This window comes from Anguilla anguilla, chromosome 2 (assembly GCF_013347855.1).
Source record: "Anguilla anguilla isolate fAngAng1 chromosome 2, fAngAng1.pri, whole genome shotgun sequence".
Lineage (NCBI taxonomy): Eukaryota > Metazoa > Chordata > Actinopteri > Anguilliformes > Anguillidae > Anguilla > Anguilla anguilla.
In genome coordinates, this window is record NC_049202.1 from 20,401,614 (window position 1) to 20,427,549 (window position 25,936).

General features: G+C 44.5%; 1 protein-coding gene across 3 annotated transcripts in view; it reads right to left on the bottom strand.

The window, feature by feature from the left end:
* Positions 1–25,648, bottom strand: part of fbxo11b (F-box protein 11b) — a 31,200-nt gene extending 5,552 nt beyond the window's left edge. For 2 of the 3 annotated variants that reach the window (XM_035405920.1, XM_035405919.1), the window contains exons 1-19: positions 25,305–25,648; positions 9,189–9,316; positions 8,951–9,032; positions 8,632–8,776; positions 8,012–8,141; positions 7,599–7,682; positions 6,728–6,860; positions 6,339–6,445; positions 6,126–6,237; positions 5,878–5,984; positions 5,417–5,554; positions 4,797–5,014; positions 4,251–4,431; positions 3,794–3,916; positions 3,563–3,648; positions 3,062–3,138; positions 1,787–1,930; positions 778–888; positions 267–374 (exon numbers count right to left, since the gene is read on the bottom strand). In XM_035405920.1, coding sequence (XP_035261811.1) covers positions 267–374; positions 778–888; positions 1,787–1,930; positions 3,062–3,138; positions 3,563–3,648; positions 3,794–3,916; positions 4,251–4,431; positions 4,797–5,014; positions 5,417–5,554; positions 5,878–5,984; positions 6,126–6,237; positions 6,339–6,445; positions 6,728–6,860; positions 7,599–7,682; positions 8,012–8,141; positions 8,632–8,776; positions 8,951–9,032; positions 9,189–9,316; positions 25,305–25,392 — 2,302 coding nt within the window. In that variant the 5' untranslated portion in view covers positions 25,393–25,648. Of the gene's footprint in view, positions 1–266; positions 375–777; positions 889–1,786; positions 1,931–3,061; positions 3,139–3,562; positions 3,649–3,793; positions 3,917–4,250; positions 4,432–4,796; positions 5,015–5,416; positions 5,555–5,877; positions 5,985–6,125; positions 6,238–6,338; positions 6,446–6,727; positions 6,861–7,598; positions 7,683–8,011; positions 8,142–8,631; positions 8,777–8,950; positions 9,033–9,188; positions 9,317–23,992; positions 24,189–25,304 lie in introns of those variants that run through there. The other variant, XM_035405921.1, reaches the window with a different exon arrangement.
* Positions 25,649–25,936: the final 288 nt, after the last annotated feature.

Sequence of the window (25,936 nt, forward strand, 5' to 3'; positions counted from 1 at the left end):
GGATTGCCCACAGTTGCCATCTGCGTGAAGGAGTTAATAATGACCCAAAGGTGCACCAGTGCGTAGCTTATGAACATATATGAACTTTACATCAACTCGAAGCTGTAAATTGGCTTATATTCCTTTTCTCAGGTATCATTTTACATTTTCCCTGTTTGTTGACCCCGCTGTTATTCTGGAAAGTTATTTCCTTCTTCTCCTTTTGAAAATGTGCATTAGCAGCCTGTTTTCAAGGGGTTAAAAGCTAAAGAAAAATCGCATTTTACCTTTCATGGTAACGTTGACTCCAGACGCCAGGAAAAGCCCTCCGAAACGATTGTTGAAGATCTGATTGCCCTCTAGTGTCGCCGTGGCATGGTTCGTGATCTCGATACCTGACAGCGAGAGTCAAACAGTCAATTTAAAACACTAAATTCATCTTTATAATATTCTGTTATTATACTATGATGGGAGGGTGAGGTTTCATGAAACCCACAGAGGTGGAGCTACAATGAGCAGCCAATCATCGACTCGTTTGCACCGAACATACTACTTTGCCCTCCACAGCAATCCATTACGATTGGTTCAAATCAAAGTGACTGATAGATTATGGTGCTCTATCCTTTTTGGTTTAATGACACACCCTTCTCCTATCACTGAAGTCTTTCTTTCCCTCTGCAGTAAGCTTAGAGAGAATATAAGGCCCAAGAAACCAGAGCTCACGTAGCCCACGGCTTTCAATGAGCAACAGAAAGCGGACTCCCCGGCCCATTAACAGGAAGCTAAAAAAAGGCTCACCGGCGGCGAAGCCGTCGAATATCCTGTTCTTGCGCAGGACAGGGTGGCTGTTGGTGCTGATGAGCACGCCCGCCTGGGCGTTCCGGAAGATGTCGTTCTCTTCCAACAGCCCTGTGGGAGAGAAGCAGAGAAATAAGGCACTACACTCAGATAAACCAGAACTGTGGAGAGTCATGTCTTCCATGGCAAGCCACTGGCATTTTAAAGAGAGTTCTAAGAATTTTTTTTGATGCAATACTGAAGCGCTCCCAAAATTGTGCAACAGTACATGGAATAGAGGTTAGGATTGTTTCTAAAAAAGAAATGTCAGTATAGACACTCATGGATGCTTTGGGCTGTGAATACTATTCAGCAGTGTCTAATGTTCCCACAGCAAACAATCCAGACACGACTGTACCAGAAAGTAAACAATGTGAAGTTAGTAGGCTGAAGAGAAAGATGAACACATTACATACAGTTAAGGGATTAAATGTGTCCCTAACATTTCAGCAGCTGCCTGTGGCTTCACAGAATGAAAGCACTGAAGGTTTTTCAAAGATCAAGGGAACTGCAATTACAGCACGGAACCAGTAGAGGGCCCAATTGAACCGTTATTCAGTCAAGCCCTCTGCACTAATTATTTGTTCAACAGGACCTTCACTTATTTTCACTTATTCTGTGTGCGTGAATTTGAGTGATGGCTTTCACATTTTATGACATAGCCAAAAAAATAAATAGATAAAAATCATCTGAACTAACGTCCTCGTCTCATGACCGTGCAATCTCTTCTATGAACAAGTAGCTTTCCAGTACAGACCATGATAATTCAAAACAAGGGTAAGGCCAACAGCGTAGTACTGTTGCTACCAAACAAAAACTAACAGTGTAAACAAGAGGACAAACTTATCTGGAGTCTGACATACATCTGCCTGTCTGTCTTAACCGTAACTTCGGCACAGAAACAAATTGGTCTTGTGACACCTCCAACGTGAGCTCCCAGTCACTATCCCCCCTCCCACACTGGCCTTACCTCTCCCTCCATTGAAAATGCAGATCCCTCCATCTCGTCCATCGTGGATTTTATTCCTCCGGAGTGTGGGGTTGCTGTCTGTCTTGATCCAAACCCCGGCCATGGCATTGTCGAAGATCTCGTTGTCCTCAATGAACCCCAAGCCTGGGGGTTAAAGCGAAGGTCATGGTTCTGAACTGAGTGGAGTGTGATTCATGCAGTGATAATGTGGTGCAACTCAATAATGATGGCACAGGGAGAGTGTGGTAAAACACTACAACACCCAGAACCCCTTGCCTGTGACTGAGCAGATCAGAGGGGGCATGGTACCCGACTTCAGTTCGGAGGGGATAAGGTTAACTGTGACTGCAGTTCAGAGGGGCATAGTAACTGTGACTGCAGTTCAGAGGGGCATAGTAACTGTGACTGCAGTTCAGAGGGGCATGGTAACTGTGACTGCAGTTCAGAGGGGCATGGTAACTGTGACTGCAGTTCAGAGGGGCATGGTAACTGTGACTGCAGGTCAGAGGGGCATGGTAACTGAGACTGCAGTTCAGAGGGGCATGGTAACTGAATGCAGTTCAGAGGGGCATGGTAACTGTGACTGCAGTTCAGAGGGGCATGGTAACTGAGACTGCAGTTCAGAGGGGCATGGTAACTGTGACTGCAGTTCAGAGGGGCATGGTAACTGTGGCTGCAGTTCAGAGGGGCATGGTAACTGTGACTGCAGTTCAGAGGGGCATGGTAACTGTGGCTGCAGTTCAGAGGGGCATGGTAACTGTGACTGCAGGTCAGAGGGGCATGGTAACTGTGACTGCAGTTCAGAGGGGCATGGTAACTGTGACTGCAGTTCAGAGGGGCATGGTAACTGTGACTGCAGATCAGAGGGGGCATGGTACCCGACTTCAGTTCGGAGGGGATAAGGTTAACTGTGACTGCAGTTCAGAGGGGCATAGTAACTGTGACTGCAGTTCAGAGGGGCATAGTAACTGTGACTGCAGTTCAGAGGGGCATGGTAACTGTGACTGCAGTTCAGAGGGGCATAGTAACTGAGACTGCAGGTCAGAGGGGCATGGTAACTGTGACTGCAGGTCAGAGGGGCATGGTAACTGTGACTGCAGTTCAGAGGGGCAGGGTAACTGTGACTGCAGTTCAGAGGGGGAATGGTAATTGTGACTAAAGGCTAGGGGGTATGGTAACTAAAACTGTAGTTCCGAGGGGGTATGGTAACTGTGACTGCAGTTCAGTGGAAGTATGGTATGGGGGTAGGGGGTATCGTCACTGACTATTACTCACCAGAGTTGTAAACCAGAATCCCACCATTCTGACCGCCCCAGATCTTGTTCCGCCGGATCTTGGGGTTGCTGCCGGTTCTGTGAACAAATTGGACGTCAAAAGTCTTGGTCAGATCCACCGGCTCGTGTCGGTATACCACAATATGCCACTCAGCACAGCCAGAAAACTCTCAAACAGATGCAAGCATTAATACACTTTTGAATATCAGTGACAGCAAAGACTAGCCATTCAAATTTTTCAAATTTGCACGACAATTTGAACTGCCTTGGTGGCCGTGCCATGATCACCCCCAGGGAAACTCTGCAGACATCTTCATCCTAATGCAAATTTCTATGCACAACAAAGATGGATCAATTTATCTACCAAAGAGTGGCCAGCAACAGCAAAAATAAAACTGCGCCCACCATAAGCCCAGCAGTGTGAAATTTCCAAGAAACTACTGGCGACTGCGAGTGAACTTCCGTGCGCTGTAGCTTCACCCCTCACTCAGGCCAGACTCACCTGATCTGAACGCCCGAGTACATGTGGTTGTAGATGTCGTTGTCCTCCAGTACACCGTGCCCGTTGTCATAGAAATACACACCGACCTGTTTGTCAGAAAGGTGTAAAAAGAAGAAAAACCAGGCCTTAGGTTTCTGTAGGGAGGGACGGAATGAAACTGACGTGTGCGGTGTCCAGGGTTACTGTAACAGACGGGAGGCAAGCCCCGCCCTCCGGCCCCGCCCACTGTACCTGCTTGCCGCTGTGTATCCGGTTCTTCCGCAGCACGGGGGTACTGCCCGTCGTCACCCACACGCCCGCCAGGGTGTTGCTGTACACCTCGTTCTCCTCGATCACACCCTGCCCTTTCTCGTGCTGGAGGGAGAATGGTGAATACACGTGCTCGGGTGAGATTGCACCCCCTTTCTGCACAACATCGATCTCCCTAATTAATGCCGTCCTCGTAAAGTATGCAGGAAGACCGGTGTGTGTGTGTTCAGCGTGTGTGTGTGTGTGTGTGTGTGTGAGAGAGAACTGCGGCTGTCAGGATGTGTATGTGTGCGCATCAGCACATAACTTCATTCTTTTTGTAGCAAAAAGAGCTTTTATACATAAGAAAACTGCAGTATGTGAGAGTGAGTGTATGCAAGCACTTTCTCTGCTGTGTGTGTGTGTGCGCGCTTGCACACGTGTACAGAACTCCACTCACCACATAGATGCCCCCATGCTGACCATCGTGAATCTTGTTGTGCCGGACGATGGGGCAGCTGTTGGTTCGGATTTGGATCCCCGCCAAGGCGTTGCCGTAGATGTCGTTGCTTTCGATGAGGCCCCGCCCATCGCCAAATATGTAAACGCCTCCTTGGTTACCGTTGAAGATGGAGTTCCCTCTGGATTTAGAAAAAGTTGATCAGAAAGTACTATTTATAATAAAGCAGATCTCCACAAGGAAGTTATTTCACAAGGGACAGGAAATCACACCATTCATTTGCCAAGATTGGCTGTTTCCATGGCAACGCCAACAGAATGCTTATCTGAATAGCAAGGAGTAGAGTGCTTTATCTTAACCAATGACAGGCTGACCCAATTAGACAGAGTTGCAAAGGTTTGTTCCAACTGCCATCTCACTCAGCCAAAATTCTTTATAAAAACCGAAGAAAACCAAACTTTCACACTCCCAGTGACACTGGAATTAAGTGCTAGAAAGTTTAGGAGCCTCAGGCAGGGTGACATCACAAAAACCACGGGTGCAGACCTTATGGTGGGGTCGCTGTTGGAGGTGATCCACACGCCGGCGAAGTTGTTTGCATAGATCTTGTTCTCGATGAACTGGCCCCGCCCCTTCTCATGCACGTAGATGCCGCCGGTCTGGCCGTGGTGGATCTCGCAGTGCACCACCGTGGGGTTGGCGTACGCCTTCACCTCGAAGCCCGCTATCCGGTTCCTGTGGATGTTGCAGCTCTCGAAGTAGCCCTGCGGCGGGAGACGGAAGTGAGGACCCCCGGACTCGTGCGGCCGCGCTCACAATGCGGGACACGCCCCGAACCCCGCGCACGCCACGGAGACTCAAATCTGGACCTTGAATCCAAATCACGCCCTGGTTTTCTTTTCTACCAGGTAATTAACAGAACAATTAGAGCTACCAATTGGCTAGACAAAATGAAACCTGTAAAATAAAAATAAATGTGGACCAATGGATGTTGAGTGACTCGGGTGTCTCCAAATCAGACTCCAAGGCCCACCTCAAACCCCGGAGACTCCGCCCCCTCACTTCCTAATGTTAATCTGACCCTGGGCTCTGTATGGTGGGTGAGGATGGACACAAAGGTTGACTGTTCATTAAGTTGCGAAAGGCAGCGGCATTGTCATGGTTACCATGCCATGGTCGAAGGTGAAGACCCCAACATCTCTCCCATGGTGAATGTGGTTCCGCCTGATAATGGGGTTGCCGTGGTTCTTCACCCAGATCCCCGCCAGCGCGTTGTTGGAGATCTCGTTGTCCTCATATATGCCCTAGTGGAAGAGCGGCAGGGAAACAGACTCATCAACTCATAATGACGCAACTAAAAATTAAGCGATTAGCATAGCCGATACTCTTTTCCTGGGCTTATGGGTCGTTCACAATTTATCATTTGTAAACAGGTGCATATTTTAATAAAGCTGTTGGGTCACCTGCCTTCATCTGCGTGTAGTATATATTACTTTCAACAGTTTCCTTGCTGTGGTTCAGTAGAGTTTCTGTGGATGGGTAGTGGTGTACCTCTACTGATTGTGTGTGTGTGTACCTGACGTGTTGATATTACTGGGCATGACGGGTGACGTCGGCTGGCTCTTACCTGTGCGTGATCCGTGATGTACAGCCCCACGTTCTCACAGTCGCTGATGTTGCAGTGCTTGATGGTGGGACACGCCCCCTGGCCACTCACACACACTGCTGAGCCCACTGCAGGGAGAGGAGAGCAAGCACAGTTATGGACTACAATACCCACAATCCTCCATAGAGAAATGCACTACAGTGCCTATAACACTTTTGCAATCACGTGATTGTGCGACGCACTGCAGTTACGGTGAATGCGGCGCTTACCTGTGCAGGTGCTGCGGATGACGCAGTGGTCGATGATGGGGCTGCAGTTGACGGTGATCTCCAGGCAGTGGTGGGCGTTGTGGTGCTGAGCAGACTTGTCGTCGGGGTTGAACTGCAGCAGAGAGGGAGGGAGACAGCAGTTCAGGTACCCAATCGGAGAAGAGGGCGGGGGCGGGGCCAAGAGAGGGCAGGCAGCCAGACGGGGGAACGTACCCTGATGGTCATGTAGCCCACGTAGGCATCCTCTGACCCTTCCATGAACACAAACGTGGAATCTCTGGTGTTCTCAATGATCACTTTATCCGCCACCTTCCCAGGGGCTGCAAAAAGTGAGGGGGAAAAATATTTCCACACATTCAGCCAACAAATACTACTTTCAACTCAAACACACGTACAGTAAATCACTAATGGCAGCGCGTTGCAATGGCTTGAAGAGCGTTTCCAATTCCATCGGTGTATCGACCTGGTCACCATAGGAATTCTGCATCCTGCACACCAGCACGCTGCTTTACATGTGCCTGAATACTGCTTCTTGTTGGCCAGAACTCAACTTCCCTTCTACCAGAATGCTGCTTGCTGTAGGATAAAATTCTGTTTCGTACCTGCGCCGATCATTGTTATTGGCGACTCGATGTAGATCCACTCGTCGGTGTAGATCCCGGAGTGGACGAATATCAGGCCGTCGAAATGAGCCTCCTGCACTCCGCCCAGGGCATCTTCGATGGTGTCGTAGTACTGGTGGGGAGGAGCCAGCGCCAAGGGGGAGGGGACAGAACAGAGAGGGAGGGACCAGAGGCGTGAATGCTGGGAGAACACGAGAAGGCAGCCACGCCCCCAGCTTTCAGCTCCGCTGGGCCTTCTGTCTGTGTCATTTCTGCCTATACAAGTTTTTTTTACTTTTTTTTTTTTTTAAGCCCAGCACTATGACACCAAATTCAACCAATTAATTAACCCTGGTTTTCAATCAAGATGTTAATATGCAGATATCGAAGATAGGAAAAAGTGTGCATCAACCAGCAGAATGAAGAGGAGTGCTGAGCCCAAATACACATTAACCCATCAAACAACTCATAAACACGAGTGAGGTAGCACATCCAAAAATAATGGAAAAAATACAGACTCCTTACTTTTTACTGCTTATTTATAGGCACACATTAAAATAACGCTAACGCGTTTCGGCATTACTGCCTTCATCAGAGCATCGAAGTTAATATGCAGAATCAGGTGTCTCAGTGCTGGACTAATGCAAAAACCCTTCACCCCCACTGGCCCTTCTCGCGTAAGATACCCCGGACATGTGCAAACGAAACTGCAGATGCACCCCGTATCTCAGACGCATCGTTACAATCTCTCCTCAAATGGACGCCACAGCGTGGCCAATTTTGAGCAACGTCAGTAAAGACGTGATAACGTGCGTTTGGCGTTTATCAAGAGAGACGGGTGAGCGAAGGGACTGGAGTAGAGATCGCTTACCAGCATGTGCTCTCGTCCTTTGTACCTGGCTGGGTCGCTGTAGAAGTGTTCAGCAAAGCCTGGCTTTACGTGTGCTCCTTTGTACTGCAAACAACGCCATTTCACACAAATTTCAGCTCAGCATACAGATGATGGTTGAAGGAAATCACACGTAGGATCACTTCCTGATCATTTAAGATTTCAAGGTGTTTTTTTGATCATATATCATGTAAATTTAAAATCATCAGCGTTTCCTCCTTCAGGTCAGTATTCTGGCATGTGGAAAGCACTACAATTGATCTCTGTAGCATTGTCCAGTTTGAATGTACAACACTCACACACACACACAGACAAATATCCACACAAGCAGACATCTTCCCTCTCACACACTCCCTCACACACTTAATCACACCCGCCCCCCCCCCCCCCCTTACCAGCTGCTGAAAGCTCTCCTTCCAGGGGTTGGGCTGCTCGTACTCTTCAGGGTTGATCTGGTAGAACTTTCCGGGCTCAGGGTGCATCATGGGACGCGTGTACTCAAACACCTCCATATACAGCCTCTTCCTGCAATGTCCAGAAATCACAGGGCTCAGGCCCACCAACAAAAACACCAAGCACTCTGGGAGGGAAATGACCTTTCATCCACACAAGTTACTAGCAACTGGGATATTGATGAGCTCATGTCAACAAACACAACGAAACCTGCTTTGTAGGTTTGCTGTGAATGGAGGACCGGCAGTTTGATCTGGAATCATTTCAGGACGCCAAAATCCTTTTCACAACAATTCAAGCGCTTCAAACTTCTGAAATTTAGACAGGGGTACACTGAAGAACGTCTGGACTTGAAGCAGGACTGGGAATGAACGGTGCGGAGGGTGCTCATTGTGTGGGTCTGTATTGTGGACATAGCGGCGTGCGGGACGTGTTTCCGACAGCGATGCGGCTCCGATTCCTAGCGCGCTGCTGCGATTGTTCCGGCTCCGCGGTTTCAGTGCGGCGGCCGGACGGACGGACGGACGGACGGACGGACGGACGGTCGGGGAACGGCGCTCACCAGAGGATGGGGTCGTTGGCGAGCTCGCTGAAGCGCTTGCACACGCAGGCGGCCTGGCACAGGTCCTGCTCCAGCAGGTAGGAGAAGATCTTCAGCACCACCTCGTCCGGAAGCTTCTCCTGCAGGTACTGCTCCGCGGGGGCGGCTGGGGAGCACGGGGAACGAGCGGACCGTCAGCGTCGCCAACGCGCTCAACGCCGTCAACCCCCTTCACCCCCCCGCCCGCCTCCCACCCACCCACCCACCCACGCTCTCCCACAACACTGGCGGACGAGGGTGAAGGTCACTCGGAAAGGTTACCAGGAAGAAAGATGCTCACCTGGCAGGTCTTGTGATTTTCCCGACACTCTGGCGCGTTTTGCACGGTGTCCGAAGTTCTCCGTGGTCGAGGTGGAAGCACCCTACAAAAAGAAAGAAAAATTCAAGTCTCTACGGCAGCTGGCTGTAGCACGTTTCAGAAACCCGCGCTCGGTTTTAGATGTTTGTCTATTGGTCGCACAGAGGCGAACGCCGGGCGGAGCGCGGTCACGGGCGCGGTCGCACTGGGGCACACAGACCTCCATGCTGCTCTTCGCTGGGCACGCGGTTCTCTTGGGCAAAAGGGACTTCCTGCGCAGTTGGTAGGGACTGTTCTGAGCTCCTGGACCGGATTCTTCTGCAACCATATCTGCAGGTATGTCCTCATCTAGGGGGTGAAGAGGGGGGGTGGGAGAGGAGAGAGAGAGACAGAAAGAACAAACCATTACAGCACTGTTTCACTGCACCTGCCTTCACAAGCCCCTCACCACCGCCCAGTCTGAGGCATCTCTGCGAACGTTCCTCTGCTCACTGCGGCCACAACGCAGCCAATAGTATCCCTCAAACCGTTAGCTCTCCATCACCAAATTTTCTAAATTGAATTCCCAGCATGTAATGGAACCAAAATATATTAAAACACTTTCTGCAGACATGAGCTTCTTCGCACGCAACTAGCATGTTCTATGAGCTGAATTTAACATGGATATTAACTACTAATATTAACTTTGTAAACATTTCATATACAAAGAAACATTCAGAAGCAAACTGCAAACTTGCACCACAACACCTTAGTTATTTATTTACAGTACACAACACACACACACACACACACACACACACACACACACACACACACACACACACACACACACACACACACACACACACACACACACACACACACACACACACACACACACACACACACACACACACACACACACACACACACACACACACACACACACACACACAGGCACAGGCACAGGCACTCCCCAGGAATACCCCATCAGTAAGAGCAGAGCTCTGAGGCTGCAGTGAGAAGTGAAGGCATTTGGCTGCCTCAGAAAGACGGGCCCTGTGCATTACGGACACGGAGTGCTTTGGTGTTCATCACCATGATTACCCTGCCTGAGTCATTCTCCCCCTCACATCCTTACCTCTCCAGCCTACTTCAAGCCCTCAGCCTTCAGCTTCACACCAGCGCTTACAATGGCACAGCCTCTGGAGGCATAACACCACTGCACACACAGTCACCTGAAGTGTGTTTTCACCCACTGATGGCCCTGGTACGTACTTCATCGCACACAAAAACTGACTGGGTCCATCCGTAAACTGTACTGTAAACTGTACAGTAAAACTGAAAAACACGTCTCTTTAAAGGCTCCTTAACTGAGAACTAAAAGCCAGGAAGCCATGAACGGCTTCGACTAAAATTAAACTGGAGACTCAGATGTGAGGAACGTGTGGAATAGTGACAAGGGTAAAGATCAGATTATTTAAAACTTAAGCTGATTTTTCTTTATTCTACTGCGCAATAGTAAAAAATATGCATGTATTTAGCACATTTTCTGTGGAATCCCATTTTTGCCTAAATTAAATTAGTAAATGTGCCTTTATAGTATAAACAGTCATATGAATTAAGGCGGGGATATATATACAAATCAATAAATAGCGAAATAATTCAATAATTTAAAAACTCAACTCATCATTACAAAATATTTCCTCATACTCATTCTGACAACATTGTTACATATTTCATTTTGTAAAAATGGGTTTTATTTCAAAATGGCCTTTTTATTTTAAAAAAAGGTCATAATGGCACTTTTCCAAGTAGTCTTTTTTTTTTTTTTTAGTCGTAACTTTTTTCATTTCATGGCAACAGTTTATAATGGGACTTTTATTTCATAATCACGCTGTTATTTCAAGTTGTGGAAATTTGCCAGTCAACACGAGTGGCACAGGATCAGACAAGATCATTGGTTGCTCACACATTCAGGCCAAAATAACAGCATGCCAAATACCTATCACGCCAGATAGCCTACCAAAAATGGGACTCCAATAATTTCCTACATCGAAGCTGAAATAGAAATGAATGAGTGAATACTGGAATTGAAATTAAATGTGAGAAATTAAAATGAACCAATGAGTTCATCACAGTATAAAATTTTTTATGTAATTAAAAGAAGCAGAAAATAGAGGAACAGGAGTGAAACGGAGGACTAAAATTAAGAAACAACACCAAGAACAAAACTCAGACACCTGCAGTTGCAGATGACTGGATATTCCAGTCATTGGGGTGGGACTTGGAAATGCTCAGCCCCATGTTGGGCACCAAATTTATTTGAAAAGAATAATAATGAAAATAAAAAATTACTTGAGACCTTCACGATTACATTTCGACTCATTACTGAAGACACCTCGATCCAGAGTGACTTATAAAACCAAATCCACATCTGTCCATACATGAAGATAACAGTGTATCCATGCAGTGCTGGACCAACTTTACTGTTAACATAGTCAGCTAACCTGATGAACATTTTCAACCAATCAGCAAGCAACCGTCAGCTAATCTACCATGTTCAACTAATATAAACACACTCAACTGACCCTAAGACATTAAACTAACCCGACAATGTACCCAGAAATAAGGTGCTTTTCATGTTCTAGGAAAACGACTCAGGGACCTGTCATGCTGTCTGAAGGGGCGGGGCTTCAGCCTGCAAGGCCGTCCCTCCTCACATGACCTGAAAGACGATGCCGCGATGCAGAACAAACCGAAATTAAAAAGCCGGGTCATACCCTCGTTTGACAACCGGGACAACAGCTGCTGCTCTCCCCTCTCTCGGCACCTGAAAGCAGCCGGGTTTCCTCGTGGTGTACTGCCAGCCCTGAGCCACGCGGCCCCCCAAAGACGGCACCACAGATCACGTTGCCCGTGCCTTCCAGGATATTCCAGCTATGCACGAGAGCGCCTCCTTGTGACTGGCGCAGGGAGCGTCGGTGACATTTTGCCCGCGTTCCATTTTTAGAGCGCTGGACGCAAACTGTGACATACCTAACCACCGACTCTCTAAAATAACCAGACAGTCAACTTCTGTGTTCCATCAGTTAACTCGACTCTAGGAAGTACCGTCTGTAAACAGACGTTTGCAGGCTCTATTGCACTATAGCTATTAATACTCAATGTGGCGTACTCCAGAACAAACTTCCACCAATAAACACACCCGTTATGAACATTCAAAAGAACCTTTACCAGGTTACTTTTCAATATGGGTTTCAATGTGTTAAATTATTTACTTCGTGTTCTGTGCATCACCACGACAGTCTCCCAGTCAGTGGAGCCCAAACGAGCAGATAAAAGGGGACTTCCTCCAGTCGCGAGTATAATTAGATGGCGTTTCGCGCTCGTTGTCTGTCCCTCTTATCTGACTGCAACTCTGCCGTTCGTCGAAAGCACAGCTCGTGGAAATAAGCCACGCTGCCACTGATTTCTTTCTCCCCCTCGACGGGCTGACTGGACTTATCTGGGCCGCGGGCCTGGTGACGGTACGGGCTAGCGCAGCTACGGGGCACGGGAGAAGAGCAGCCTGGCTCGCCGACAGCAGGTCAGGCCTCAGCGATGCGAAAGCGAGCCGGGATTCGGCCCGTGAGCCAGACCACAGGCTGGAACTCTGGTACGCCAAACGGCCTGGGCACACGGGGGTCACATGACCACAAGTGCTGAATTCCTGGAAGTCCATGGCTGGCTACCCCCATCAATAACCCAGAATACCATCACAGAAAATGCCTTGACAGCCTCTGTTTTCAACAGGGGGTGCTAAAAGGTACTGTAGGGAGTCCCTGGCCAGTCTTAATATGCAGATACTTAACTATACAGATTTAGAAAATATTTCAAAGCATAAAACCATTTTTGAATATAAAAAGCCCAAACCCTTCAGGATCTGACCTTAATATTTTGGGCACAGATTGTTTACTTGTCCGCCAACTTACTTGACTGAAACTGACAGTGTCATCCTATTAAAACAAACATTTCAAACATCCACTTTTACAGTTACTTTGATTTCATGAATACAATACATACAAAATACACCATAATTAAATGGGCTAAACCATTAAGAAATTCATTAAACATAATTCACTCATTGCATTGAATGCACTCCAGCATCATAATGGAGTTAGCATGATATTAAAGGTAAATGTAAATGTGTTTCATATTTGGTTAAATTTCCCAACAGATATAAATAAATTAAAAGCTCTAAGAAAAAATCCAGTCTCTCTAACTGCACAAGGCTCTGAAATCAGTTACTCTAAATTTCACCACGCCTGAATCCTAGCAACCATTCGTGACTGCTCTCTGCACAGAGGCTTCTAAACCTGCCTGTCAATCCTGCTCTCACAGTGCTGCCACAGTGGTGCTTCACAGCAGAGCAGAGATACCACAGATAGTACTGAAACCCGCCTCCGAACAACGCAGAACACTTCTTGCATTTAATCTTGCATTAAAAGCCTTATCTTAAAACGATATCTTACTCTTTTATTTGACATTTAAACAGGATTTTTTTAGCCATGCTGTAGTCCAGTGTTTACAATCAAAGAAGACTCCTCTGTCTTCAGCAACCAGTCCTCCAAAATAAATTTGAAATAAATATGTTCGTGTTTGAGGTGGTGGATAGATGCCCCCCCCCCAAAGCCCGGTCGATAACAGGCGTTAGAGGAGCGCATCAGACTGAGGCTCGCCTCACTCGCTGATGACAACCGCGCACACACGCAGCTCAGTGTTCTCTAACCCGTGCCTTTGTAGCGAGCAGACGCAGCTGGAAAACGGACTGAGCATCGAAAACAAAGACAGGCTAGGGCTACAATTATATGTGCGTATATATATTACAGATTTTTAAAAAAATCAGGTTTATTTTTTACTTGTATGATTAGTCAACTGCAAAAACCATCCCACTTGTCCAATCATCAAGTTCGACTGTCCCGGACAAGCGAACAACCGTTCATGTCAAGCCCTTCTTTTTTTAACTTATGAAGGGGGTCCCTGGATCAGAAAAAGCTTTAAACCACCGCTTAACGGCAAAAAAAAAAAAAAAAATGAAACAGTTTTGGGGTTTTGAGGGAGTTTTTCTTTTGGTAGGGAGCATGAAATGCACAGGGAAACATTTCGCTCAGACGCACCACAGAGTGACACATGGACTCCACACACAGATATCTGTGGGGGCATCTAAAGCAAAAGGAGCTGGGTCATGTTCTCTCATTCTCTGTAGCCTGAAATCTTTCATAGAAGTGCGCAGATTAACCGATTATCGGTGTCCATTCAATCAATTAACGGCAATGGAACAAGAGTGAGAAAATATTAAGGCATCTTAGCTACATATTTGTGCACATAACTTAAAATAGCAGCGACAACAGAAATAATCTAATTCTTCAAGAAAACAGGCACAAAGTCAGACTGGTTTAAGTAGGATTTTAAAAAGATACATCCTGTGGTGAAAAGTAGGCCTAGTTTTAGTGCATATACATTTTTCCACAATTAATCACACATTTTGAGCTGTCACACTATGAGATCACTGGCCTGTCCCCCAATAGCGTTCAGGAAGGGCTACACTGAAATGACTCAACAGCAATGACATCACTCATTTTAGGTCCCAAAGGTTTGCCTCGCAGAAACAGTGCAGGTTCTGCTCTAGAAACCCAAGCAGAGAGGGGGAGGGGGGGGAAAAAAGTCAGGGCTTGAGTAACACCCAAATACAACACAAAGACAATGGAGAACAGAGGCGTGCTAATACCACAGTGGATTCATCCCACGCCACTGAACTTCCAGTTCGGACATCTCCGGAGCAGACGACAATTCCTCAAATGTCAATACATTACAATGTCAATACAATACGCTTTTAACATTCATGGATATTCTCAGATACATGTTGTACATCGCCTTGCATGCTTGTATTAGTGGCTTGGGTAGAAAAGAAACTCCATTCCGCTTTTAATATGCCAATGTTAATTTAGAAACACCCATGCATTCAAATCTAGCTACTTTTCATTACAGGCATTTAGCAGATGCTCTTAACCAGAGCAACTTATGCAACTTACGCGGCATTTACAGTGCATCCATTTATACAGCTGGATATATACTGTAGCGATGCAGGTTAAGTTCCTTGCTCAAGGAAACAAAGGCAGCGACCTACCTGGGAATCAAACCTGCAACCTTTGGGTTACAAGACCAGTTCCTTACCCATTCTTTGACATGTTTATAATGTAACCGCACTTTCATAAAGACAAAGTCATTTTGGTCTAATACTGATCTCTTTCAAACTTTTTGAAATAAAAAGCTTTGGCCAAAAAAACAGACCATCCTGACTACAAGTGGAATCTGTTATTTCTTTTTTTATTATCATTATTTTTTGGAGTCTGGGGGACATACATAGACAGTGTGAAAGAACTGCAAAGCACAGGCCTTTCCAAGAAACTGCAAAAAAATAAATAAATAAATAAATAAATTAAAAAAATAGGCTAAGTACTGCCCTGTTTTTGCCATTGAAGCCAGTCTCTAAATCCAGAGATGATACTTTTTTGTGTATGCCTGAATTACCTGAATTCAGGAGCAGCTATTTATGCAAACTTGTTCATCAAATTTATAAACTGTGAGAGAACTGTAGGGAGTGAGGGCACTGACAGTACTTACAAGGTCTAAGACAGCATCACAGATGTGGGGCACCTTGATAAGTGTAACTGATCCTAATTAAAGAACACACCTTAAATTGTTTGTACATTAGCTTAGCTCTGTATATTCTCTGTTGCTCTAACAATACCAATAACAAGCCAACTTCTAATTAAAATGCACTTTCTGCTTAGCTCAGCTTGTTATCTTACTAGTCTATAATAGAGAAGATCTCCAGGAACCTCCGCAGGGAAGAGGGGGGTCCCCTATCGGTGGAACCCAGGTGATCCACTGACTAACCGGGAGTAAAACATGAGGCCCCCTCCCTCTGGGGTGCTGCAATGGTGACAGCAGGCCCTGAAACCACCCCAAGACCAAACAGAAGAGGGGGGGGTATGAAAGATGTAATCTTGGGTTGATGACAGGCATATTCAATTAACGTAGGTGAGCGAAGAAGAGGCTCCATTGTCCTTCTACAGTGGGCGTTAATGATTAAGCTGATCAATCTAATTCAGAGAGCAAGAGGAATGGTCATTGAGCCAATCAAAGGCTTCGGCTGTGTGAACAACAAGAGTGGTGTGGAGCAGGGGGGACGGGGGGCATTCAAGAAGTGACACCTTAAGATTGAGTGATGAATTCAAAACAGGAAGTAAGCCATAGTAACCTCAAGTACAAGAAAAGCAGCCCCTCTATCCCATCACTAGGACGCCTCTCTGACTAAACGTATGTTTTATGGAAAATCAATGATTCTTGTGAGCATTTGCGGTTTCCTGCAGAGCTGCACTGCTCCTAGTGTTCCTCAGGTGACACATGCAGTTTAAACACATTTCTCCAGGGAAAAAATACTACAACACTGCCTGCTAAATGAATGTTATGTAATGTAGTTAGCTAATGTTAGCCGTCAAGTAATGTACTAGCTCCGTGGAAGCCAGACCTTCTGTTTGTTTTGATGATTGTACTGTAGCTCTCTATGTGACACAGTAGGTAAGGTAGCTGCCAGAAGATACAAGGGTGACTAAGGCTACGTCCACACTAATACGTTTTCATTTTAAAACGGCGTTTTAAAACGAAAACGATCTCCGTCCACACAAGCATTTTAGCACCGTTTCAGAAATGATCTCCATCCATCCTAACACGCCTGAAAACGCATATCACATGACCATTCACGTACAGTGGGCATGCGCGTGCCGGTGTAAACAGGAAGCACACGCAGTCTTTTGCGAAGGTTGATCAGGGCCGATTGAACATTCGAAAGTTCTCTTGCCATTCCTCAGGAACCACAACCTCATTGATAAAATTATCCCACCAGGCACTGGTCCTTCCGGCCTCACTCAACACTGGCGCTCCATGTAGGGCTGATAACACCGCTGGACACGGGAATTGCCGCAAATTGCTCGAATAATAGCTTGACTCCTGCGCATGTAGGCAGTAGTAGCATCGTAAAATGCAGAATTTAACTGCGCAACAGCTGCTAGCATAGACAACAAGGTCAGCAACGCCTGTAATTCGTTATCCATGTTGAATTAACTGCTGGTAGTCAAGGCTGATAGTTGTCGCTTGTTCTATTCCGGAAAAGGGTCACGTGATAGGGGCGTGACGAATCAGGGAAGGACACGTCGTGACTGACAAGACCCAATCAGGAAGCCAACGTGGGTTCATGTGATTGTAGTAATCTCCAGTAAAGGGGTTTGAAAACGCCGGAGTAGTGTGGATGGTTGGACGCTAGGAGTAAACGTAGCGAAAGTTATGCGTTTTAAAACAAAAACGTATTAGTGTGGACGTAGCCTAAAATAGTTTTAATTGTAATCACTTCACTGAACAGTATAACAGTACTGACCAGTACTAACGTAACTAGCTATTTAGATGGCAAGCTAAATTGTGTTATAATTGCATAACGTCATGACAAGACAACTCCGATGAAAAAAAAGTATGAAAAAAGAGGGAGTGAATGAACAGACAATTATTTCACACAGAACCTACCAAAAACAAGAAACTGCTTCACCTGTGAGCGACATAGCTCAGGAGGTAAGAGCAGTTGTCTGGCAGTCGGAGGGCTGCCGGTTCGATCCCATGTCGAAGTGTCCCCGAACAAGACACCTAACCCCTAATTGCTCCCAATGAGTTGATTGGTACCTTGCATGGCAGCCTTTCACCATTGGTGTGTGAGTGTGTGTGAATGGGTGAATGAGAGGCATTAATTGTAAAGCACTTTGGATAAAAGCGCTATATAAAATGCAGTCCATTTACCATTTACCTTGAGATGAGTGCTTGGCAAAGGAGATTCAGAACGTACTAAGCAAGATCCGCAGCACTATCACTACCTTAGCGACTTGTGTCAACCTGGATCATTGGCTTGAACCAGCCATATGTCTTGTAATTAAGCTTTACTGAGTCACCCAAATACGATTCTACTTCAGTGCCAAGAGTATGCATATTTTACAGTTTGATCAATTCAGTACCACAGCCACCACAGAGGCATCGACTTCACCATGAACAACTATACACCCTATGATGGCAGTTGTGCTTATTACGCTTATTACACAGTGCATCTCCTACAGCAGTGTCCCATCACTGTACTGGGGCATATGGGATTATTCAAACAGAGGGAAGATCAACACCACTTCCAGCAGCAACTTAATTTTCCTAGGAGATATCCCAACCAAGTACTAACCAAGCCCATACCTGCTTAGCTTCAGCCATTCAACAGGAGCAGGGTGCATGGTGGTATGCTGTTGGTGCTATAAAGGCTGTATAAAAGGAGTAAACAGTTTACAATTTCATTTGAGGTGGGGGTCTCAGCCAGATGTTTATTTTACACCGAGATGTAAAAAGTGGGGAGCCACCATTTTAGGGGAGCCTTCAAACCAAAAGCGCATGATCTGTCTTTCACAGCCCACTTCTGACACACAAATCTAACACAACTGATCTACCCTCCTAGTAACAATCCACAGATTTTTTCAATCTGTCTCCCCTAAGCTGTATGACTGCATGAATAAGATATCATAACTGACATAACATAACTGCAGAGATATGCATTCAGTGTAAAAGCTCTGTAGACTATGTTGAGTTATGCTTAACCTAGCAAAATTTATAATGTTATCAATGGGGCTCTCAGGCTTAAAAATGTGGGGGCAACATAGCTCAGGAAGTAAGAGCGGTTGTCTAGCAGTCGGAGGGTTGCCGGTTCGATCCCCCACCCTGGGCGTGTCGAAGTGTCCCTGAGCAAGACACCTAACCCCTAATTGCTTCCAACGAGCTGACTGGTACCTTGCATGGCAGCCTTTCACCGGTGGTGTGTGTGCGTGTGTGTGAATGGGTGAATGAGAGGCATCAATTGTAAAGCGCTTTGGATAAAAGCGCTATATAAATGCAGTCCATTTACCATTTACCAAAAATGTATGCTATTGAGCAAAACTAGATTTTTCTAGAATTTCCACAAAAAATGAGATGCAAGTTCAAATAAAAATCCAAGAAATTTGTTAGTGGGCTCAGGGGTAAATTAAATACTCAGATATCTAACAATCAGCCTCATCCCAAACATGCCCAGCACTGAGAGGAACTCCTACATGCAATAAGACTGCAGTTACACATTGACACCATTAGGCAGCTAAATAAACATCAGTCCAGATACCTTTCTCCTTAGGACAAATTTATTTAGAATCCGTATAACTGCTTGTCTGCTCCAATAAGAGGAAAGAGAGTACAGTTGTGTAGTCACAGGAGAAACTAGTTCTCTGAAAGACAGCTTGTCTACATTTACTTGCGCAGGCGTGGCTGCAAGCAAACCACAATTCCCATCTATCCACAGAAGCGCAGCCAGTAGTTTCGCTTGCCCAACTTACCGACAACAGAAGAACATTGGTGAAATGGGACTCCACGACAACTTGCTCCTCATCAACTGTGTGACTATGGCAACTTCTGAAACGTGTGAATGTACTGCAAGTCCACAAACAGCCCGTGCTCAATGAATAACATTTCAGAAACGAATGCTGCAGAAGACTGCATAATCGTAATGAAATATTTAGATGCAATCATTTTAAACCAAATACACTTCACTTTGTTGACTGAAAGTAATGGTGGAAGGTGTGTATATCCCCCTCCGTAGTGCAGGGCCTAATTATATTACGAGTTATGGGGCCATAACCTTCACATATTGCGCAAAGAAAAACGGTTTCTCAAAAATGGTCCCTTTGTTCTAAACTTTCAGTTATAAATGAAATGATGTAGGCTATGCGAAAATGAACTGAACCAAAGTTAATGAAAGTTTAAATTGCTTTGTTCTGGAGACAGGTTTTCAGGAACCGGCAGTCCCATCTCATGAGTGTGCTGCCTTTTCTGCCGAGTATGGTTAAGATGTCAAACATTGGGAAAACGGAATGAAGTCCAGAATCTTTTTGCCTGTGCGTTTCTCAACACGACGCAGCAATTGCAATATCACTGAGGAGATCGATCAAGCAAAATTAAGAGTCTGAGTTAAGAAATTTCTTATTTCTGTGTAGCATAGCTAGGCTAAATGTTAATCAACATGGCCCCCAACCCCTATTTTGGATCAGAGCCCATTTCACAAGGTGGCCAAACAATTAATCAATTTTGAAATGCATGGGTTAAAATGCCCTAACCCATTTCAAAAGTAAAAATTAAGTTTCCAAAGGGTGAATTCTGCAATTTTGTGGGAGAGCCTACAATGATGAAATGGCAGGGTCTTTAGTTGTGCAGAGTAGCAGAGTGACAAAGCATTTCAATCAAGCATAGTATACAATGATTATGGAACTAGGCATTTACCAGGCTCAAATCAAAACACTGCTATAGTACCCTAGAGTGGGAGCGTAACAAAACATTGATCCGGACTGACACAACGGTTCACAGATCAAATCTATAAATACAACGTGCAAAAATAGATCGGTATTGTTAGGAATCATGGCAACCTTATGGTGGTTTGCTCTCTAGCAACATCGCCAACATTACCGAAGTTACCAACATATTCTCTCTCGGTGAAACACTATGGCAATTTAATATGATTGACCACAATTTTGCCACACCAATAAAGCTATCTGAATTGGAAAAACTGTGACATAGCCTCTGATAGAAATGAGTGGTTTCCTGAATAACAATACATCAAGTATTAATGATGTAATGATTTGTATTTCCGATACTATGTGACACACCCTGAATTGGTTAGATGTAAGGCGATAACATAATTAGAATTTTTTTCTTGAGTAGCTAGCTAGGTATCACCAGCACAACATAGAGAAGCTAACTATGTTGGCTATATTGTGTGTAATATGGGGTTCAAGATGATTTAAGCCTTTCTGAATCAGCCTGTATAATTGCGAACAAGCAGCAGCAAATAAGAAATCAGTTTAAAAAACTGAAGGTGGACTGGGAATTACAAACAAGAAGCTGCAAATAATAAACATCAGCCAAATAGTTAACATAGCTTAATAATCCAAACTGGATTTAGCCAACATTGACAGCTTCTCGATTTTGAGCAAACCAACCGATGTAACCACAGCAACATGCCAAAACTGTAGCCTCCTTGGCTTCAAGTAGTTAGTGCCAGCAAGAAAGTTTATATTTTGAGGGTGAATCAGGACATAACAAAGGGTTAATACTAACACTAATTATAGCCTAATAATAATCATAATAATACTTTTAGATGTATACACAGAACATTCTCATGCAGGTAGCATTGCACTCTCTAAGTGTTCAGTCATTATCACATTCTGATAGAAAAGTCCTAAAACCACAGGAGGAATTGTTATGCAAACAGTAGAAAAGCTATGTCTAGTGTTTTCCCAGGCCATATACTACAGAAGACTTCGATAAATGAAAAAGCAAGCACGAAAATAAAAAGCTAATAAAATGCATATCTTTTACACCCTACGACCATTACAATCAATGCCGTGCGGACATTTACAGCCTTACTAAACTTGCTAATGTAAGTGGATGTAAAACCACCCTGTTTCAATATGTGGCCCACTCAACACAGTACTTGTCTAACTACCATCAAAAAGTCAACGAGTTGAGGCTACTTGGTCATCAATCCTGTTAAATAACTCATTTTCAGTGCAGTAAAATGCCCCAAGGCCTAGAAAACAACCCTTACTATGTCAGTGCCTGAGGACTGAAACTAATTGTTGTCATGGAAGGACACTTTCCTGACAGAGATTTTCCCATTTTTATTTACATATTTATGAGTAGCCCATTCATTGTTTTTTTCTTTAGTTCTTAAGCACCATTGGTTATACAGACATATCAGCTATGTATTTATACATTATTTCATTTGCTAGCTATTACAGTATGCAAAGCATATGTTATTAAAAACAAACATCAGTGCTGCATATTGGTAAATTGACAGATTATTTTTTTTAAATATGTCCTTGACCAAAATGCTAATTCAGCACATGTTAACAAAGAATGTTGCTCTATCAAGACATTCTCACATATTTTGACATAGCTCATACAATGATGAAGACAATTGCCAAAGACATATACAATGCACCATGCAGGACTTTGAAATTTGAAAAATTTGCAAATCATCTCAAAATCTACAATAGATTTGCAAAAAAACTTGGTAAATAACTTCATATATGGTCCTTTTCATATTTTTCTAAATTAGCCATAGTTGCTACAAGCCAAATTAGGTACAGTTTTCATATCATATAGGCTACAAATGAGCAAATTAGTATTTTCTAAAATTTGGACACAGACACTGCCACCAAAAACAAAAGCATACATTTGAATGCAATAACGTTTATTTTATTGAATGAAATCACTTGCAAGTGAAAATGTAATATTTCCAGACTTAACTTAAAGAAGTTAAATTCAAAAATATTGTGACGCTCACACTCACTTGAACTTGAGCATTTTTGGGGGGTAAGCCCATCCCTAAATCAACAGACATGAGAGCTAGGTTATAGCCTAATTAATATGATGTGGCCCCAATCTAGGGTCTGAAAAAACACATGACTGTCCCTCAAATGATCTACCAGTTCGCTATACAGCACACTGAGGGGTCAGCAAATCTTTTTCAGCATGTCTCATGAATTTGGTCAAAATGCATCCACTATATAGGTTAGTACACTGGAGCCACCTCATAATCCACTGCAACAACCAGTGAACACACAGCAACAGTGCACCAGGAAGGCTGTGTGATCACTGTCTTTGAGAACAAGACAGCAAAAAAGTTACCAAAGCAATACCAAGAGAAAGTACTAAGATGGCTTCAGTGATGACCTTCCATCCACAGCTATAACATCCAAATGTTGAAGGTTTGTTAACTTCAGTGCCTTTGACCATGTCTTCTAGTCATATAAGTTTACTTTATATTATTTAATATCTTGGCAAACATCCTTATTGAAAATGACTAGCTTTGTTCATACATGCAAGAATATCCATGTATATGGCTCAAGCAAGTTGGCTGCCTAGCACTGATGGAACCTGGACACAAGTTGTGTTTCCCAAACAATATCGCAATTTCAGCCCCAAACTTCCACCATTACATTTTACATCAGCAAGAAATTAAGCATCAAGTTACTACCAGAGAAAGAATGTACTATACTCATATTAAACACTCTCAGAGATCTATAATGCTGATCTTTCAGTGACTGGTTTGGGGGGAGGGGGTTTCCAGGGTTTCAATACACAGCACATACAGATCTTGGTTTCTGTCTGTGAAATAAAACTCAATAAATTCTTCATCATTTTCATTAATGATGGGCAGTCAAAGAAGTGCCATTCTTTGGTTCATTTAATTTTTAAAAGCAAGTTTATAGCCTCAAAATGGATGTAATTGGTTAACATGAATTCGGTATGACGTATTCCTTATCTGGTAAATAAATTACACTACTTCTTACTGCACGTACATTCATGTTAAGCCGAAAATCAGCATGCGTATTACTAGACGCAAGCCATAGCCCATATTACATTATTTTCCTTCGGTTGCAACATTATCCACTGTGCGGGGGAAAATGTTCACAGACTCAAGGCGTTCCTCAACATTACGCTGGGACACACTTACTACCGTTAAAATAATTGTCCAGATCAGGACACTGACATTTCAATATGGATCTTGTTCTAAATAACGCTATTGAGAAAAACATAAACCACATGTTAAGTGTGAAGGACACAAAATTATTTGATGTTTAATTACAAACAACCCGGAAACACAGTCAAAAAATGCACATTATTTAGCTAGTCGAGTCTAGCAATCAAGCTAAAGATGGCCAAACAGCATTTCCATGACTGAATGCCCCCTACTCGCACAATGGCCCACAGTTCGTTTCTGTGAGTGTTTTCTTAAAACGGCAGCGTTAGCTAAATTTGCTTATAACTAGCTATTACTTGCTTTTAGTCACAATGTGCATCTAACGTTAACTATAATCTGGGGTCCGGGATACTCACAATCTTAACGGCTCAGAAGACGAAGAATGATTAGGTAGCTAGCAGGCAAGCTAATGTTAGCTACATTTATGTTACGGAAAATCTGGTGAAGTCACCCGCCAGGAGCAGAAATAGTCCCTCTAATGATTATAACCACGCAGAGTTACGTTAAATACACCTACTAGCCAACGGCCGTTAAATGTACATAGGCAGCCAGAAGTTAACGCCAGCTGGTGGTAGTTTTGCAAGTGAAATGCTTCGCCCGTATGTCGTTTATTAACGTCAGTGTTTATCTTTGAAAATGAGCCATCGCCCGTCCAACTAACGTTAGCAATGTGTGTGATCTCTCGTAACCCCTAGCTCGACAATCCAGATACTACTGTTTTGAAGACAAAGGTGCCAGATGCATTGATCATCACAGATGCCGATCTGAAGCAACCATGGGCCTGGTGAATTTTAGCGGCCACCCGAAAACTCAACTCAGGCTAAACGAACATAACTTTCAGTTGGACTACAGATAACGCTTACTGGGCCTATCAGCTGGGCAACCAACGTAGCCATTAGCGGTCTTTATGTGGATAAAATAGATAGCCAACCATCCAGAGCTAACAGCCAGAGTAAAAACTGAACTGCGTAGCTAGCTCTACGTAAATGACAAATTCACATAAACTAGTTGGTAGACTAGCTAGAAATATCCGCGTTACCTCCATAGCTGATAAACAAAACTCTACAACTCAGTACATATTTCCAAATGATCACAGCGTAACTTGTGATGCCGAATAGATGCCACATTAGTCTAATAGATGAATTACTGGTAAGAGCTGCCAAGTTACCTAGCCAACAAGCTAGTGATCAGCCTAGCTAACGTTAGCCAGCCAATTAGAAAACATTAGCTTGTTAGCCAACACTACACCCCCCAAATATGGCAGTCTGTACGGGAAAAATGCAGGTTTTTGTTAGTTACACTTTCATACAATTCGCTAGTAATAGAACCATCTTAGATTCTAGAACATGTGTGTGCTATTCTCTGGGAGGATATCCAGCTACCACTTATTTAAATAGCTACGTAGCAAACTGTCATCCAGCTACAGTCTGAGCCAAGACCAGCGGGGATTAGTGGAAAGCCTAGCCGAACAAAGCGCGGCCTGGGCTGACTGGGTACCAACTGAGAAGCCTCGGTTTTTCCTGATGTACTACAGGGGCCTTGTTTGAACAGCTAGACGTTCAAAACTCGTATGATGAAATTAGGCACCGGGGTCAACGTACAAGAGCAACGCGCTTTTTAAATACTTTCTCACATATGATGCACTGGGGGAAATACACTTTTTCTCACCTCTTTCCCCGTTGTTCCTTTCCGGCTGCACCGGGCGCGGCCTCGATACTCGCCTAGGTCTTCTGTTGGTTGCTCTGACGGAGTTCATTTGGGGAGTTGATTACTTAAAAGAAAAAAAATCGAACCCTTCTCTCTGATTTAGAATAATATATCTTTACGTGCAAATCGCATATAAAATTCCGTCATTTGCCTACTCTAAAACATCTTGTCTTTGAGGCGGCGAGCTATTGTGGGTTTTTTGGGGGGTGTTATCTATGTTTTTCTAAACTGCTCCCCCCGTACTCCTCTCGGTCAGCTCCGTCTAGCTCTTGCAGGAGGAGCCATTTGCTCTCAGGGACACGATCGGAAAAGAATCACACGGGAAGACTACCCACCAATCGTGTACTATGGTTCATCGCTTTTACTTGGGGCTGCGAATCACAACGGCTTTCTCAAACGCTCAGTGACTCTCTAATCAGGATGCCGAAGAGCAGATGACAGAATGCAACACGAATAACACAGGAGTAAATGTGTTTTTACAGGTCTGGCGCTTGTGAACATTGATTGCTACGTGTCTTTCGCCAAACAACTAGCAACAAGCTTGGTGTAAATGTAGATTTACGTATGTGAGTAAAGTAAACCAATGACACGAC